We start from the raw sequence: 19,372 nt of genomic DNA, 5'->3' as shown, positions 1-19,372 counted from the left end.
TCAGAGTTTAGCCAGAGACTCTGAGGACCTACTTGGTGAGATAGCACAACTAGCTCTGTTTTGATATCAGCCAACCTTTCTACCCTATCCTAAGAAACCACAGTATTAGGTTTAAATCTTGACTGTGAAGATATACAAACAGCTGCCACACCCAGTCCCCACACTTCAGTTCTTTTCCACTACAGAACTTTGAAGGTCAACCTCAGAATGTCCCTGAGTGGACAGCCCTAGATACAGGTCCCAACCAAATTGTCTCAGGCAGTGCAAAACCTCCCCAACAGAGAGGGATTTGAGGGTTTCCAATAGCACAATTGGAGCTAGGGATCCACACTCCCACCCACCAGATTCAGGTCCACACTGTTGTCCACTTCTCTGCTCACAGGCCCAGCTGGAGCCAGGAACCACTCCCCTGCCTGCCAGTCTCAGTCAAGGCAAGCCTCTGTTCTCAGACTCTGTTAGGGTCAGGGCACCGCACTCCACCCACAGGTCTTAGTCCTCACCTGGTAAGCCTCTGCTCACCAGCCCCGCTGGAGACAGTAGACCACGCCCTAGCCTGCAGGTCTTGGTTCATACCCAGTAAGCCACTGTTCAAGGGTTCTGTTGGAATCAGGGGACCACACCCTTGCTCTCAGGTGGCAGTCCACCCCTATTAAGCCTCTGCTCACAGGCCCAGCAGGGGCTGGGGACCAAACTCAGTCTGCCAAACTCAGTCCACATGGGGCAACCACTCTCCCGCTGTGGTTCTTCAGAGCCAGGGGTTCTGCATCCCATCCCACCAGACATAGCCCTAACAGAGAGTCAACACTGCCATTGGCTGGGCATAGTCATAAATAGGAGGACTGTTCCTCCTCTTGCCAAGTGTCCCTTTCTTCCTGCACCCTCTTTCTTCCCTGTTAGTCACTTATTCCATCCTGATGTTTGGCTGTCCACACTATGCCCAGGTCTCTCAGGACAAGACCAAACACTCTGTGCTCTGCAAGGGCACCATTCAGGGGGAAAAGGGTAGACTGGGATTTTAGACTTGTAGGGGAAAATATCTGTTCAATTTTATGCCTGGCAGGGTGGTGTCTAGGTTCATAAGTGGGACCTCCCTGGAGAAAGAGACCTGGAATTTAGCAGCTCTCTCCACCAAGGTAAAATGAGAGGTCTTTTGTTCCCTGCTTGTTTGCAGATAGCCTGCAGCAGGCCCCCTGCTTGGGGGAGGGATCTCCATCCTCTAGTCAATAGGCTTTGTATCTGTAATTTGTTTTCTTGGATGCTCTTCCTTGGTGTTACAGCTTGCCGAACTTCTTTCTTGGCTTAGCTCCCCGTCTTTGGCTTCATAGAGTCCAGTTCAATCCAGTTTTTCTTCCTCTTCTCTGGAGCCTCTGCCGAGGGTTGCTACCAGATGGCCATCTTCCCAGAATTCTGGTGTTGGCATTTTTATTTGAGATCTTTTCCCTAGGCACCTACTGGTAACAATGGGAAAATATTAAGCTTCCCTTTCTTTCTTTTCTCTTTACCAAGGTAGTCTTAGAGGTGAAAAGTTTAGGCAAAAACCTATAAACTGGTGGCACCTGTGGCTCAGTGAGTAGAGCACCAGCCCCCTATACCAAGGGTGGTGGGTTCAAACCCAGCCCTAGCCAAACTGCAACAAAAAAATGCCTGGCGTTGTGGTGAGCACCTGTAGTCCCAACTATTCAGGAGCTGAGGCAAGAGAATCGCCTAATCTCCAGGAGTTGGAGGTTGCTCAGAGCTGTGATGCCATGGCATTCTACCAAGGGTGATAAAGTGAGACTCTGTCTCTACCAAAAAAAAAAAAAATACCTATAAACCCAAATTTAGAGGCAAATAAATGTTTCTCGTGGCAATGTTCCCTTTGAGAGGAAGCTACTGATAGGCAACTGGCCACTGATAAAGAGCTTAATGAAGCCTCCATTCACCTGAAGCTGGGTTGCAGGGAAAGCAGGGAACTGAACAGTCCATACCTCTTTTCCTGCCCTATCTCAACCAGGGTAAAAGAAGAGGAGGTCAGACCTAGGGCCAGGAGCCAGTCTATTGAATAGAGTGGCCACTGTTGCAAAGCTCAAGTATAAGTCAGAGCCCCTTAACCTATAAAGATGATCCAGACAAATTTGGAACCTCTCCCCACCTCAGTTCAATAATCTATGGGAAATGCAAAGGCGTCCTCCAGATTTCTGTGAATCCCTACCTGCCTCCAGTCTTCTTGCCTCCTCAGCTCCCATTTCCATAGTGTGAAACTCTGCTGCTTCTCTGAGTTACACATGTGCATACAAATACACACACAGAGAGAGAGAGAAAAAAATCACCCAAGCAATTAGGAGCAGAATAGATTTGTCTAAAGATTGGGATTAAGGGAATGGATTTGTAGAGATTATGTCACTTACTGCACATCAAACAGCTTTGAAAAAGTCACTTATTAGATATCCCAAGTCTCCAAAATTGTCTAGAGCCACAGTACCATTAAGGATTTCCTTCTTAGCTATTCCCTCTTCACATCCTCTCAAGAACTAGAATACCAAATTTCTTCCTCTTCTCTACCAGATATCTTGGTACCACCTTAGGGGTCTCACCAAGCAAGATATTTCCCCAAACATGTTTCTCTCCCATAGAAGAATTCTGACTATAGTTCCTGAGATAATGGAAATTTTTCCATCTCATTATAATTGGGTCTTCCTAAAGCCATTTTTTCCTTCTTTCTTAAATTTAATACATAGATATTAGAGATCTTACATCTGAGAGAATTCCAGTCACACTGCCCTCCCTGGCCTGGATCTAGAGGAAAAGTTTTTCTGTAAAAGACCAGATAGTGAATATTTTGAGCTTCCTAGGCCATATGGTCTCTATCACAACTTTTGAACCTCAGCTGTTATAGCATAAAGTAGCTATAGATAATTATGTAAATCAATGAACATAACTGTGTTTCAATAAAACTTTATCTATAAAAACAGATGGTAACTTTTGTTTTCCATCCCCTGATCTAGATGAAAGCATGTAGCAGCCTTGCTGGAAGTTGTAAGTAGAGAAGCCTGCAGGCTAAAATTTAGTCTTCTTGGCTTAACATATGAGGCCTCATTTGTCATGCTTATTCCCAAAGCACTCCGGAGAGTTCCAGCCATGTCAGATTCCTCGCTTAATACCCCCTCCCCACCACTACCAATTCCACCTACTTTACTTAGGCTTAGATGCACTTCTTTTGAAATTTCTTTGTACACTGTTAGAATACCTTAGAGTGTTCACATAATTCTGTATCTTTTTATTTAACAGACTGAATTCCTCAAGACTGGAGATACTGTCTTAACCATCTTTTCATGTGCAGTGCCTGGGAAAGTGCTTGTTCCATTGGTACTCAGTTTGTTTGTTAAAATAAGCCCTGCTTTCTGTTCCAAATGTGCCTGGATTTCTATGTCAGAAAGTGCTCCTGAGAATATGCATGAGGCAGGCAGATGCTCTTCTTTGAATCAGAGCGGCCCAGCACCAGGGAGAAGGAGTTGGGGAAAATCTTAGGCAATAAACACAAATGGTTCATGAGTTAATTCTACGCTTTTTACAATTGTTCTCTTGGTCTTCCCTGAGCAACTGATAGGAGTTGTTATGATTCCATATCTGAACCAGAAAAAGACATTTGGTGGTATCCCTAGGGTCACACTGTCAGTCAAGCAACCCTCTGCCTGGGGCTTTCTTTGCTGTGTTCTACTGTCTTCCAAAAAGGCACCTATGTGTGGATCAGTGATTATGAAAACTACTTTATAATGATGCAATTAGTTTCATCCTGTCAAAGGCAGAGAGGGGACAAAAGGAACCTCCGCTGGCTTGTTGTCCTGTCTGTTACTGTTCTCTTCAGTAAGTAGACTGTACTTTATAGAGTAGCCGTATTCTAAAGAGGTAGCATATTTAGAAATTTTGTTGGATTGTATGTTAAGTGTCCCAGAGAAGCATGTTATTTGACATCATTTTATAGTCTATCCTGTTTAACATGAAGAGTTCTTCTGGAATGTATAAAAGTGCAAATTCAAGGTTTCCTACCTATCATTTACTTCAAGGACACACCTGCTATAGGAGCATGATCCTCCCCCTCCCTCTCCTCTCCTCTCCACTCCTCCTCTTCTCTTTCTCTGTATGTCAAGAAGTAACATGTGTGCCCTCAATGAATTCCAAACAATAAAAAAAAGAAAAAAAAAATTAATTAGATTATATTATTCACAGAAAAAAGAGAAAGAAAGAACATTTAAAGAAAACCACACCCAGGGGAAGTGGGATGTGGCTGTTACCAGGGTGTCTTTGTATCTATGTGCCTACCTTAGTCCCTACAATTCTTTGCTGCCCATGGAGTCTGTGTAGGTAGGTATTCTGGGAAAAGGAGGCTTTTCCTAACAGTAAGCAGCTCCCCATGCTGCCTACTAGGACCCAGTCTAGATGTCACCAAACATCTGCTTTCCACTCACTGGTCATAGCTATCTTCCCTGGGAGCCTTGAAATCTAATCCCCGGGGCCGAGTCCCCACTCCACTGCCACAGGTATCATCTATCCTGTTTGATGCTGCTTTCTTCCTCTCACAACTTTCCCTCTAGTGCTGGTCAGGAGGACCCTAGGTTTGGAATAGTTGGAATGTTTGTTGTGAAAAACACAGTGTGTCTCTCCTACCATCTAGCCAATATTGCTGCTTATTTTAATTTAAAACGTTAGGTTGCTTGTTTTAATTTCATTTCACATGTCTTTGCTGGCTACCTGCTAGAAATCCTGCCATATGCTAGTCTGTGGTATTGAAGAGTCAGAAGGAAAAAGCACAATCCTCATCCTTCGGGGGCTTGCAGTCTGTATGGGAGATGAGGCCTATATTCTAAGAATTAACAGTGAAGGCAGGATATAGCCAACATTCTCTGCACCTGTGAATAGGAATGGTATGAATTGGTTGAGTAACAAACAGTAGTCCAGCAGTAGGAACAAGCAGGCCATTCTCCACTAGCCTTTTCACTGTCACTTTTTGAGTTCTTCAGGTAATCCTTTCTGCCTAGGAAAATACAAGGGCAGCCTGTAATTATTACTTGATGATTCCCTTCTACTCTTTTGCCATTAGCAACTCATTCATCTGAATTATTTCTATATTTGCTGCTGGAGATATGTATATATTAGTATGCACTAACAAGGATCAACAGAATTCTGCCTTATTTTAATTATTTCTCATTTCTAGGGTCCTTCCTAGAACTTTGCCTTTGTTCCACTATTACAGTGCTATCTGTCCTCTCTCCAGTTAACTCACTGTATGACCCTGGACTAGTTTTCACTTTAACTCATTTGGATTTGTCTAGTCTTTCTCAGCTACTATTCCAAAAAAGAAAGTCTATTCAAAAGTTTGGCATAGGCTCAGATGAGAGACAAAAATCAATGAGAATTTTTAAAAACAGACAGCTAGTGCATCCTGGGGCCTATGAGCCAACAAGCCATCTCTACTACTTGTCTACCTTGCGATTTTCAGCAAGTTGCTTATCCTTTCTGTCTTGGTCCTCCCTACTTTCTTACCTCTGCTAATGAAAACAGAATTATAATTAAGTATTGTTAAACCATGAGAATGTTCTGAAGTAACAAAATATAACAGAGTCAGCTTAAGAACCTTACCAAAGCCCAAGTTAAAAATCACATAGATAAATGTCATACAGGAGGCAAAAAAAAAGAGGGGGGTGGGAGAAGGAGGCGAGGGGAAGGGAGTCAAGGGGAAGGGGAAAGAAGCATTCTATCAAAAGAAAAATGCAGTCTGTCATCCTAGCTTGTTTGGTATAGCCTTATTCAAAGTGTCTTCCCTTGTTATATTCTCTCCCACTTGTATACATTTTTATATAATAACCAGCAATCACAATTTCAGTTAACTTATGTAGTTTACGTTTTTAATTTCAGAATGTTACAGGGGTACAAATGTTTTGTTATATATGTTACTTTTGTATTGTTTGAGATCAAACCATCATTAATGATAGGTTGAGTCTCCTTTTGATCAAATCAGCCATAACATTTATCAGTATGTTCTTCTGTTTGAATAGCTAGCACTTTCCTAGTCCACCAGTTGAGCAACAAAATGCTCCAAAATGTAATGTCTGGTCTTTCTCTTGAAAATGACTTCACATATCAATTTTACAAAAGCAGCATTTGTGATTTATGAATCAAATATGATTTATGAATCAAATATGATTACTGATGAAGAATGAGCTTCTAGGGGAGTGAGTTATAGGACACACAATAGTATGTGTGAAAAATAAAAAAGCCCTCCAAGTGAGAAAGAGGAAGATACTAGAAGATACACATGTGTCTGCTCATTTGTGCAATAGAAATAAAAGAATGAAAAACCAGAAACTAAATTGGTTACCTACAAGGCAGGGATGGGAAAGATATAGAAAGAAGTAGGGAGATGGGGAGCAGGTTACTTGGGATGAGGAGGGAATGATACTTCTCTGAGTATACTTTTTTGTGTAGCTTTGATGCTCAGAGCTATGATACTGTTTCACATATCCCATAATTTAAATCACCCAGAATGAGGGGGAATTCAAAATGGAACACAAGCATTGAAAAATGAACCTAACTGAATTACAAAATAGTATAACCACACTGAAAGGGGTGAGGAAGAAAAGAAGCAACCTAAGTAACTTGAGAAACAAAAGGAACTGTGTACAAATAATATAGTAAGTAAATTTGTTTATTACAGAGATAGGGGTTAGTGATTCTGAAACCACTTTACATTAGGGTTAAACAAATAAGTTAAATACATCATCAATAATGACAACCAGGTTTCTCATTGTCCAAAAGAAGTAATAAATAAGAAAAGAGAGAAAGGGGCTAAAATGAGCCCTGTAGTGCTGGACTAGAATTGAAAACATCAATATGAACTCATCTATATATACAAATAGATAAAGAAAAATACAGATATATGTGTGAGTTGGTATACATACTTATTTCCCTCAGGTCTGTCCATTGAGAGGGCCTCGATATAATAATAAATACCCCAGTAGAAAGTACTCAGATCTTGGTTTCTAAATACCATTCTCCAGGGCTGGGCACCCATTGCTCAGTGGTTAGAGCACCAGCCCTGTGCATGGAGGTGGCAGGTTCAAACCAGGCCCAGGCCTGCTAAACAAACAAACAAAAAAAAATACCATTCTCCAATAAGAGAAACAAGGGCACCTTAGAGAAAGGATAGACTCTAGGCCCGAGGCAAAGAAAGGTACAAATGAACTTGTAATATTTTGTAGGACCAGAAAGTGAGGATATGGTCAAAATAGGATAAAGGCAAGTCAAAAATACACAGGAGAGCCAATGTTAATGAGTTTCTTGCCAAATCTGGGACAATTTGAATGACAAAACAACAGGCCTAGTAAGAATGTGAGCCTTTAAAAAAATGAGAATCCATAAGCCCATCCCAGTATTAAATAGGTAAATATATTAATAGGGGAGAAGGGAAAGCACTTGCTTACAGTAGAATGAGTAACAATTGATAAATGTGGAGGGAAGCATGGTGTTAAAATATCATCAGTTTGCAGTCATCATAGTAGGCAAGAATCTTCCCAGGAGACTAAATATAAGAGGAAATGTTAATCAGGAGGAGTATATTTGCATGGTCTTAAATTGTCTCCCCAATTGCTTACTAGTTGAAAAATGCAGTAACAAGACAGTGGGGAACTCAGTATCTTGACTAAGTGATCAAAATTAATGAGACGCAAATGAACATTATATGCCTGAGCTGATACCCTGAGGAGGACACAGCATCACTTATCACCAGTAGCATTCTGGTCAGGAATGTATGTCTTGAAGGTTATAAGAAAACATCAGACAAAACCAAACTCAGAGAAAAAAGAGGTCAGGGAACTATATTCTTCAAAAATGTCACCATGATGTAAGAAAAAGAAAGGCTGTAGAAATAGTCAATATTCAAGGAGACTAAAGAGACATGACAACTAAATGTAATACCTCATCCTAAACTTTATCATGTAGTGGAACAAAAGGAGAGGCTGTACATTGTTGGGCCATTGTATTATACAAAATTAGAATATGCTATCAAGATTAAATTAACTAAAGTTGAAAATTATACTGTGATTATGTAAGAAAATGTCCCTAATTCTTAGGGACACTGCAGTAGTTGGGGACAAAGGGCCGTGGTATGTGTATGCAATTTACTCTCAAGAGACTCAGAAAAGAAATCATGTGTGTGTGTAAAAGAAAGAGAATGAAAATGATGGAGCATGGTGGGTAAAATATTAATAATGGATGGAAGAGGTAGAAGATATATGGATAGTATTCCTTATACTATGCTTATTCTTTCAACTTTCTGATAAGTTTGAAATGATTGCCAGATGAAAGGTTAAAAATTAAAGAATCATTAGTGATCATTAGCAATGATTGAGTGTTCTACTGCTTGGGGGAGAATTTATTGTGATCTGACAAGCTATTGTATGTAGAGAAGCAGAATAGGAGAGTCTGATTCACTTTTAAAAGCCATAGTGTGGAAATCAAAGTACTATATGGATAAATAGGCCTGCTAGTTTTCTTGGCCTCTTATTCTAACATTGTTCTCTAGATTCAGTAGAACTGTGCCTCCAGGCAGCTAACTTAGTTAAGTACCCTCAGATTCCACTCCATGTTCATCTCTCTCAGAGGAGACCGTGGACCTAGCGTAGACAACCCTAAAAGACTGCAAAGCGACACAAACCCAGAGTATAATCTATAGGCTCATAGTGGTTGAACTTAATAGAGTTGCCTAAAGTGGAATAAGTTAGGTAGCTTGTCCTTCCTGAGATTTTAAATTCAGCACTGGCATTGAAAGATTGGCAAGAAGATAAAAAAGGAAATCTTTAGAGCTAAGCCATGAATTTCCTTCCACTGTTTATAAGTGACTTACCCAAGTGTCATTAACGGGAAAGGCATGGCATTCTTAGCAATAAATCAGAAAATGGTGATACTATTAACTCCATCACAGAAATTACCAATTCATAAAAACATAAGGTAGTTTTATTACCTGCTTGTATATGTCCATATCTGAAAAGTTATATTGAAAATAGCTTTAAGAAATCCGGGTTTTCCAGTTTTTCCAGTTAGACTTTTTGATATTCATTCCTTTTTTCTTTATTAGCTCCCTACTAGGCGTACAGTAAAAGGCTTTGCATGGTTTCCTTTAAAATTTGAGTATAAAAATTTTAATTGAGAAAATGCTATCCTTTTTCACAGATTTTCTCCAGGTATTTGAAGGAAAAGCATAATCAAATCTGCTGGAAGAATTTTAGAAACAAGAGGCACTCCAAGTGGTGATCCCTAGGAGCAAGTAAAGAGGAGCTAACTTGAGCTGTCTTAGGAGAGAAATACCAAAGTTAGAGTAGAAAGTGGGTAGAAATTCTCTTCTAAAGGAGAACTCTGTGAGGCCTTGGGTTAGCAGAAGGAAGTGGTAAAAGCCTTTTTACTTGCCAATGAAAATAGGCATGACCTAAAAGGGGACTGACAGGGCCCTTTGGGACCATGCTGACCGAGACCAACCAGCACGTCTGTCTCTCTCCCTCCCTCCTTCTCTCATCTTTAACATCCCTTTCTTGGCTGAGGGTGTAGGGGCTTTTCTCAGTTTTAGGTTTGGGACTTTAGCCAGTTCCCATCCCTCTTGAGGAAGTTCCTGACAGCTTTTCTAAGGGAATGGACGGAGTAGAGACTTGGGCGGGCAGGGCAAGGCCCACGCTGCCTGTTAGCCCAGCCGCATAGTGGAGACAGGCATGGGAGGAAGATGTGCCTGGAGCCCAGGCTCTGGCATTGGACATGACTGCTACTCTTAGCCTCTTAGCCTTTGTTCTTCACAGAGAGACAGCCATCTACTTTTCTCCACCAGCAATTATCTCTTGGAAAGAGAGAGACAGAGAATGTCTTGAGTACAAAAATACTTACATGAGGGCTCTCCTGTGCAGTGATGTGACTCTAGGACTCCATTCCCTCTAGAAAGTTATAGAAAGGAGCTAACCACCTCGCCTTTGAAATGCAATGATTTTGTTTCTTTATTTATTTGTTTTCCTTTACAGTTCATGAATATTTGTTAGAGTGGTGCTTGAGGCTAAAACTGAAAGGGAAGGAAAGCCTTTAACAAAAATGATTCACTTTCTCCAAAACAAAATCTCCCCCAGTGTCATAACTCAGTGGACACTCAGAACGCTCTCTTTCTTCTCTCACATATCCAGTTCTTGGAAGTTCTCTATAACATTCATAACCCCGATTGCAGACTGTGTGTCCTCAGTCATGGACTAATCCTGTTTTTCAGCCCTGATCTGCCTTGGCCCTGGTTTCCATCTGCTCACCTGTGTCTGCATAGGTATAATGCATACTGGCTCTTACAAATGCTTCATGATCCACTTGTGCCTCGGTGTTTCTGCATGTCCTATTTGTATACAGGCATGTATGTTATATGTTTGTATTAACTGAGTCACTTGGTCAAAGTCAGTGTAGCAAGTCACACACTGGTACTTGAACCTATGTCTTTTAACTTCAAAGTTCAAACAATTGCATGTGTGGCACTAGCTTTATTTATTTATTGTGGAATAGTGAGCTCCTGGGATGGTGGTTGGCATGTGGAAGGAATTTAAGAAGTACTTATTAAATGAATAAGTGAGTTATTATTCTGATAATCTTGTGTTTTGATTCAGTCCAATGTTTGTTTCTTCACAGGGAAGCCTCTAAGAGCTAATTGCTGGCATGCAGTCTTAGCAGTGTTACTGTGTTGCTTGTGGCAGAGATGACTCTGCCTTCTGATGTTTACTCACTTATCTTCTTGGTTGCATTACAGTCTGTAGCCATTTTTTCTCTTATTACATTTTGATTTTTATTTGTTAAATATATTAGCTGATAGTGAAGAATGACACAGTCTGCAATCGGGGTTATGAATGTTATAGAGAACTTCCAAGAACTGGATATGTAAGAGAAGAGAGAGAGCGTTCTAAGAGTCCACTGCGTTATGACACTGGGGGAGATTTTGTCTTGGAGAAAGTAAATCATTTTTGTTAAAGGCTTTCCTTCCCTTCCAATTTTAGCCTCAAAAACTGCTTATCTTTCCTGTATGATTAATCCCTGTGGTGGTGGTTTGAATATTTTACAGCTTTTGGATCTTTTCATCCAGTGGGATTGGTCAACCTACCTTGCCGACTATGGTCAGCCCAACTGCAAGTACCTCCGGGTGAACCCAGTGACAGCTCTGACTCTGCTTGAGAAGTGAGTACTTAGTCCAGTGGTCTGTGTTGGGTGGTGGAGAGATGGAGATTTGGGGTTGGTAGAGAAGGTTAATTTTTCCACTGCCAATACCTTGAAAGACAGCCTTGTTCTTAAAGTTGTTGTAGGTGCTATCAGGTGTCTCAATCATTGCACCTGGAAGGCCAGTCTTTCTCTTGTAGCCTCTTAATTCTTGAGCTAAGCCAAGTATAGGTCAGAAGTGGACTCTGACATTATCTTATCGTTTAATGGGGCAAAGTGTATTTAACTAGAGATGGCCAGAGAGGAAAGGAAGATGAATTAGTTTGGGACTCAGTTTGGGGTTTGGGTCAGTGTGGTTAACAGAGTGAGGCCGGCCCCAGTCTTCTGGGATATGATGATGGATAGAGCAGCCCCACAGAACAGGTGGCTTCTCTGGTTCTTAGCAGGGAAGCTCTGGGAATTATTAACACCTTCACCTATGCCCAACTCTTGCCCCTACCAGATTGAACTTTATTTTGATGACTATCCCAATAAAGCTGTATTAGATAAGGTGTCTAATTCTTGCCTTAAGAAGTCACTAGCCAACAAAAGTTGCCCTGCTCCAGAGCTATAGCCTCTGTGAAACAGAGGTGCTATCACTGAAATTGGGTTAGTGAGCTCTAGAATATCTCAGAGCTAACTAATATGTCACCTAGTAGCTAGAAACTGCTATGCATTTCAGCCTGGTGAGGACTTTTGCTAATTTAGTTGAGAGCTGGTGGGCCAAAGAATAAGACCTATGTAAAAAGGAAGCTTTCTCTTGCAGTCAGAAAAACTAGTTAACTTCCAGCTGCATTTGGGCAGTGTAGAATGTCTACATATATGGCCAGTCATGCATGTCTCAACTCCTAGGAAGGCAAAGCCCAGAGTCTATGTCAGAGTGGAGCCTTAAGCAGAAAGAAAGGCCAAGATATATTCTTCTTTCTATATAATATGATAGTTGGAAAGAAGAAAAAGAAATGGAGGGTAGGCAGGGGCAGAATGCAAGAGTTCAGAGCCAAGAGACTATAAAAACTCAGAGTACAGTTTTCTCCTGACCTTTTTGGGGATTGATGTTTGCATTTTAACTTTGTTTCCCATGGTTCTCTCCCACTGACCTTCCTCCCTAGGATATCTAGAGAGTAAGTATGTTATTCACTTGGGCCTTTTCCATCACTTTGAGGCAAGTCCTTCTAGTTTCCTCATTGACACTAATGACTACACTAAAATCCCTAGCCTGTTGAGTTGTCTCCACCCTGACATACTAATCTACTAAACCAGCCTGGTGCCAACTGGCTGGCTGCCTTCTCTATCCTTGGTCCTTAGAGTGACCCTTGGCTTACCAATTCCTTTGGGGCTGGGAGTAGTGGCAGAGACTTCCCCCCATCAATACAAGGTAAAAGATTGGTCCCACTCAACTTCTAGCACACTCTTGTTAGTACAATGCCTGAAATTCAGCCCTGACAAAAGGGAGCTCCTCAGCAGTCTCTCTTCCCTTCTGGTGGTGAGGCCCATAGTTTTAAGATCTAGAACTCATATCTCCTGCCGAAGACCTTTTATTAGAGACATACCCTAATCCCAGAGTTCTCAGTACCTAGCCAAAAGGGGGAAACATTTTGACCTTTGAATTGGTGTTTAAATGGTCATGCGTATTATGTGACCAAATGCGCTCTTGGCTTCCCTTCAGCTAGTTACTTCTCTCAGCAGTCCTTTAATCCTCTGTTCCTGAAAATCTCCAGTGGGAAGTACTGGTTCATCTATTTCCTGTGGGTCAACAATAGGCTGAACTAATCAGCCTCTCTCTACTATTTTGGAGACCTAGCCAATAAAAAAGCTATGTGCGTACCCCTAGCAATCAGAAGGATTTAAAAGTCTCCTTCCAAACACAGGGCAAAGGCCACCCAGATGACTAAAATTCGCATCTCCCAGCCTCACAGGAATCAATCCCTTACCTGCCCTGTTCCTGCTTTCCCCACAGCCAGTTGTACTGTCAGAGCTTAACAGTGTCTCCTTTTCAACCTGGCCCTTCTTCACTAGGTAAGGCATAGAAACCTGCTAAAGACATTCAGGAAAAAGAAGCCACCTCTGTGTCATTGAGAGGTGGCTTCCCTAAAGTAGAACAAGATCTTGGGCTTACAGAATGGGATGAGAAGTGGGAGGACTCTCATGGTTTTGGAGCATTCCTAAGTACAGACCAGTAAGCCTCCATCAGCCAGGGAGGACAGAGCTTGTCTTTGCAGTGCCTGATTCCAAATCCAGGCTTTAAAGGCCAAGAAATCTTAGCCTGCAGGGCACAGAGACTATCCTATGTATTACAGAGACCTCCCTGTGGGAGCTGAAAGCCAGCTGCCTGGACCTTGGCTGCTTTGAGCAGTCATGAAATTAATGATCACATAGGCCATTAAACTGAATGTTCTAAGAATATAGGAAATGATTTTCTTCACTTTTTGTTTATTTTGTATCATTGTTGTTTAGATCTATAGTATACCCAGCAGAAGAAAGGGACTCCTCCTCTGGGACTGTCTGAAACCAGGCCAGGTCCACAAACATAATTGTGTAACTAGTATGTAAGGGACCAAATACAGTAATTATCAGAGCTTCGAGGACCATTGTACTTTTCTTTCCAACAAGCCCAATCCCCTCTCCTCCTTCTTTCTTTGAAGCACAGGCCTCCACATGTGGGTAGTTGTACCTTATATTCAACATTATGAGTTTACTAGATGAGTAATCCAGCCTGAAGTCTCTTGAGAACCTTCATTAGTTTATGGCTATCACTGTCAGCCAGAGCCATACAGCTATGGTGCTCATCAGAACCTCCTTGCCACATATATAATGCCCTTATGTTACTAGGCATTCCATATATGTGTAATAAGTGTGTGTTTGTGTGTGTGTATGGAATGCCTAATACACACACACACACACACACACACACACACACACACACACACATATATATATATATACACATCATGTATTTATGTCATATATACAGATGTAAATGCCCATATGGGATCTCTGGCCTTTTAACTCACTGGCCTCTAATCTGTCCCTCTGCAAAAAGCAAAGGCTTTGGCTGAAGGCTCTGGGAAGTGTACCTGGGGGTAATTTGCACCCTAGTGCTAGGCTCCTTCCCTCCACTCTGCTAATCTGTCTCCCTGCATCACATGGAGCAATGAAGTCAGACAGCTGGCCCAGCTCCTGGGAATGGTGGTGAAGACTGGCCCACCCCTATTCCAGGGAGAGATTGGTCTGGGCATTGTTTTCAATTCTCTAATGCTAGAACTAGTTGTGGGCTGTGGGTCTGGTGTGCAAAGGCCAAGGCCAAAGTTAATGGTCCAGCGGATGTCAGGGGTTGTGGGCCCTTTGCAGGAAATAGCACATTCCATGTTTCCTGGGGATTCTGTGACAATCTCAGCCTAGTCTTGACTTTCTTTTGTCCATGCTTCCTGGTTAGAGCTCTCCATTTGACAGAACCAATGGCCAGAACTGCCCAAGGTTTGTGCTCTACGAATATGCCATCTGTGCATGACCCAAAGGTCACATACACCATGAATTTATGTCATATAGACATAAATAGACCTCCATTGAGAACTCAGGGACTTCTCTTGGATAAAGCCCTGGTTTATCAGGTGAGAGGATGGCTCAGACATCTGCTTTCCTCAGCACCATACCCTCCTAGCCACCTCACTGCCTATCATCCCTTAATCTGAGACAAAGGAAGAAATCAGTCAAGCCCTGGCTTTGTTAGGGATGGGATAGAGTAAGCCACTATAGTGAGGTTTAGAAATTCACAGCGGCTTTCAGTTGTTCATGTCTCTTGCAATTGGTGGTTAAGAGCATTTTCCCTGCTTTACTTTTCAAATACCATCTCTAGGGTCCCTGTAGGATGTAGTAGGCTCATGAGGTAATGAGGGAATCCCAGACAATCTGTAAGAGTTTGTTCACCAGGAAGGCTTAACACATGCCATGTGTTAAGGTATGTATGTGTACATACCTGTGAAGAGAAGGGAATGAGTTAGGTAGGGAAGCTATAAGAGCTAAGGAAGTTGGCCCCTCTAAAGCTGGCTCTTGACTATTTTCCAAAGGTAGCTGAAGTTGGGAAGGCTGTGGGTGTACGTATCAGTAGGTGACAGTGGAAATAGTCTGGCCTCTCTCATCTGTCTGGGTAGTGGTTAATATGCACAGTGCTATCTTACCTCCTGCACGTTCTCCTTCCACCATTGTCTCCTCAAACACTTTGCCCTCTTTCTTTCCTTCTCTGTTTAGGATGAAGGATACTAGCCGCAAGAACAACATGTTTGCACAGTTTCGGAAAAATGAGCGAGATAAGCAGAAACTGATTGACACTGTGGCCAAGCAGCTCCGAGGACTCATCAGCACCCACCACTCATGAAGGCTGGCCCTGGGCCCACAGAGGCTGCCTGCTACAGCCCCCTAGTCTGGGAGCCAGCCCTGAATGACGCTGCATTTGTGCATTTTTCTTCAAAAGAGCATATGTATTTTTTTATTAACCTCTGTACAGTATTCACATAACATTTCCCTATAGTAAAGGAGGCATAGGAATAAGCAAGTATATGAGATGTTGCTAGGCTGGGACTCAGGGGAGGTTATTACTACACTATCCGTGTTATCCTAGAGATGATAGCATCATCAATCCCAGTGTGATGAACCACCTTTTATCCATGGCTCTAAAGCTTAGGTCCGGAGCTTAGGAACTATACAAAGTGGGTACTTGGAACTGGGAGGTAAGGTGAGTAAGCAAAAGGACAATAAAGTACGTCCTATTCACTCTTGGTGCCCCATTCACCATATAGATGAAACTTATTCTTCTTGATGAAAGGAAAGGGCCTGGCGAACATTAAGCAAGAAGAGCTTTAGTACACTAAAGACCACACAGTTCTGGAGGTTCATTCACACTGACTCTTGTTGGCTGATGAACAAGCATGACATGTGGCAAGACAATGGCTTCCCTGTAGTCCCCCAAGAATGGCAGTTTCTTTAGCCTAGATCTGACCAAGGCTTTTACTGCTAATTTTTCTGGGGCAGGATAAATCAGTAGGCAGCAGTAATAATTGAACCCCATGATTCACTACAGGTTACCCCCACCTAGGAGTGTTGAGTCTGAGCCCAAGGAATTTTTCTGGGTCTTGAAAGCCAGTTTGAATGGCTCATCTCATTTCCTTCTTTCACAGTCAGAGCACTTAATTCAGATCATAGGCCAGCAGTTCTTTCTATAGGTCCTCACAGAGAGTCTCAGACTTGACTGCCTCCACCTATGGCATTAAGACAGATCAGATTTCAGAAGCCTGAAAATGACTCTTACTTTTACCCTTAGGTAAAGCCTAAAGGTTACTTGGGATTGTTCCTTTGTATTTTAAACCCAGCTTTCTTGCCATCATTTTTACAGGAAACATCACAAGCTCTGCTCTGTGTGGGTAGCCACAGCAGGACTGAATACCTCTAGATGGAGCTACTGTGACCATGAAGTATACAAGGCCAACCCTGGTTGTGTCTCGTTGCCTCTGGCCCAGCTGTCTAAGTTATATCCTAGATATAAAGCTCTTCTTGCTCAAGCCTAAGGCTTCCATCCTCTTTTGAGTTCCCCAAAGCCATCTTTTGGCCTTGTCTAAGAAAGATTGCATATATTCCTATCCCCCAAACCAGCTTAGTTTGGAGGCTGGCTCCATTGTCCCAGATGGGCTCCAGACTCAATGCAAGGAATTTCCTATGAGGTCAGAGGACACTGCACTTTAAGACACTTCAGGTAGATGCAACTTTGGCTACTGCAAGAATGTAATTGTGCATCACCAAACAATGACAAAGAAGCCACACAGGCATTTCCAGCTTGGATTAGTGAAAGGAGAGACTCATCAGACAGATTTCTTCACTACCTTTGTCACCTACTGAGTTGCTTCTGGGAAGGGAAGTCCTTCATTTTTTGTCCCCCACCCCTACCCTTAACCATGTCCTATCGCATCAGAAAAATCATGGGTAAGAGAAGGAGCACACAAACATGTAGCCTTCCTCAAAGCTGGAAAGGCCAGGCTGCATGTGAGCTCTGCAGAACACCCCTGGGACTCAACCTAAGAGCTAGGAGTTTTAGGATGAGGGTCAGGGATGAGCACTGCCTCACAGATTTTGATAAGCCAAGGGAAGGCAGGGGCCAAGGTGGCATCTCTAAGCCCTGGTCTTTTCTGAACAGTAATGGTTACTATAATCTGAAGAACCCAAAACACCCTCCTTCACTGGTACCCGGTTTGCAGCAAGATTTCTTCAGCTTTGAATGCAGAGACTTTGAAGTGGGAATGGAGAGAAGTGTAAGCATGCCACAGTGTTTGTCTTTTTAGAGGGTCATCATTGCTGGTCTGGTCTCAGACCTCTACCCTGGAGAAACTACGGAAAGGAAAAGGTGAACAGGTTGGAGGAATGGGGGTTACTCTTCACCTTCACCACAGAAGTCCCATGAAAGAAAAAGCTTATTCAGGCTCCAGGCTTATAAGGATGGCCCCTCTAGTGTACCTCCTCTTCTTTCTCAGTCTGCCTTCACTCTTTCTCAACAAAAGCAACATGCAGCTACTGAGTTGTATATAGAGACATACTCTTGGTGGGCTGGGAAAGGTAAAAATAGGGAACAGCGATGTCAAAAGTGTTTTGAATTGGAAAAGTGGAATGTTTTCAGTTTTGTCTGTAGGCCTATAGCTGGACCCTTTAGAGGACTTGTACAAACCATGCATGCCCTCAGACTTCAGGTCTAGCCCCAAATGCCCAGAGATGTAGTAAGTACCCTGAAGGGTCTCAATAACAGGGAAAGAACATGAGTGGCTGGAAGCCTGTCTTCTGGTCAGTATGAACTTTTGGCCAAGTTATTGGGGAAACCAGGTCTATGTTCCTGAAGGAAAGGTCTGATTTGGAATCCTAGTGAATTTGGATAGTGATGTAAGAAGTTACCTTGTTTTAACATTCATAGGAAAACCTCTTTGAGCAGACTGTAAGTGAAGCTATTGGAGCTAAAGAAGAACAGGACCTGAACATTGAAACCAGCAGAGAGTCCCTCTTGGCAAAGGGAATGTAAAGCTTCCAGGACACATTGTCCAGTGTTCTTATCACATACCGGGCCTAACAATCTCAAAGTCAGGCTAGCTTTACTGTACATTTGACAAGTGCTCACTTAGCAAGTCCCAGACCTAGGGTCTTTTATCCCCCAGGATTGACATTAGCCATAACCTTCCTCATCAGGCCTCTGAGCACACTCCCTTGGGCCTGCTACAGAAATCCATACACATACCTTATTAGCCTCCCTGCTCCTAGAACTCTTCTACTGACTATTTCAATTGCTTCTTCTTTTTTTTCTTCCTTTTTTTTTTTTTTTTGCCTGCATTTGCAATTATTTTTCACTAATTTGTTGGAAATGGCCTTTTTATTTTGCACAGATAGTTGCACATTTCTAGAGAAAATTTAATAAAGTCCATTTTTAACTCAAAAGGGAACTTTTTCTCTGAAACTTACTAGTAAAGCTACTGATGCAGATGGTCCTGCATGGTTAGGGGAAAGTTCCTCTGTGGAAAGAGCATGTTTATTCCTCTTATACATTTTCCTCTTTTAACTGCTATTAAACAAGAGAACCTACATACTTGTTTGAAAAGCCACAGTGTTGTCTCATGGGTCTTTTGTTCTTCTGTTCCTTTTGCACAGTGCAGCTGTGGTTGGTGAACTGGATGGCAGACATGGCATCCCTACTCAGCTGGACTGAGGACTAGAGCAGGCCAGAACCTGGTGGGGAGGAGAAATCTTGCCTACCACACAAGGCAAGGAACTGTATTATGGCCTTGGAAATGTCCTTAACCACAGGGTTTGGTTTTCCTATCTGTACAGCTAATGTTGGCATCATTATCATTATCATCATCGTCAAAAGGAATAACTTGAAATGCCTGATTTATGTACAGGGTACTGGCCTAGGTGACTTGGGGCCCCATGTGTTTGAACACCAGCCTGAACATGGAAAGACTCCCAGTCAAGATGGAGTGATGGATTATCCATATCAAAGCCAGACTACGGGAGAGAGAAATATGATGCTATTTTAGACTCTGTGCAGGAGAGAAGCCATCATCTTGGCCTGGTTTGGGAACGGGTTAGGGAAGACAGCACAGAGAAAGAAGGATGT

At 42.4% G+C, this 19,372-nt stretch overlaps 1 protein-coding gene across 1 annotated transcript in view; it reads left to right on the top strand.

Moving 5' to 3' along the window:
• Positions 1 to 18,857, top strand: part of EXOC6B (exocyst complex component 6B) — a 782,024-nt gene extending 763,167 nt beyond the window's left edge. Inside the window, exons 21-22 of the mRNA XM_053587825.1 lie at positions 11,102 to 11,214; positions 15,478 to 18,857. Of these exons, the coding sequence (XP_053443800.1) occupies positions 11,102 to 11,214; positions 15,478 to 15,604 (240 nt within the window). The 3' untranslated portion in view covers positions 15,605 to 18,857. The remainder of the gene's footprint in view (positions 1 to 11,101; positions 11,215 to 15,477) is intronic.
• The last annotated feature ends 515 nt before the right edge of the window (positions 18,858 to 19,372 follow it).

The sequence above is a fragment of the Nycticebus coucang genome, chromosome 4 (genome assembly GCF_027406575.1).
Source record: "Nycticebus coucang isolate mNycCou1 chromosome 4, mNycCou1.pri, whole genome shotgun sequence".
NCBI lineage: Eukaryota > Metazoa > Chordata > Mammalia > Primates > Lorisidae > Nycticebus > Nycticebus coucang.
This window is presented reverse-complemented; position numbering and strand designations above follow the sequence as displayed.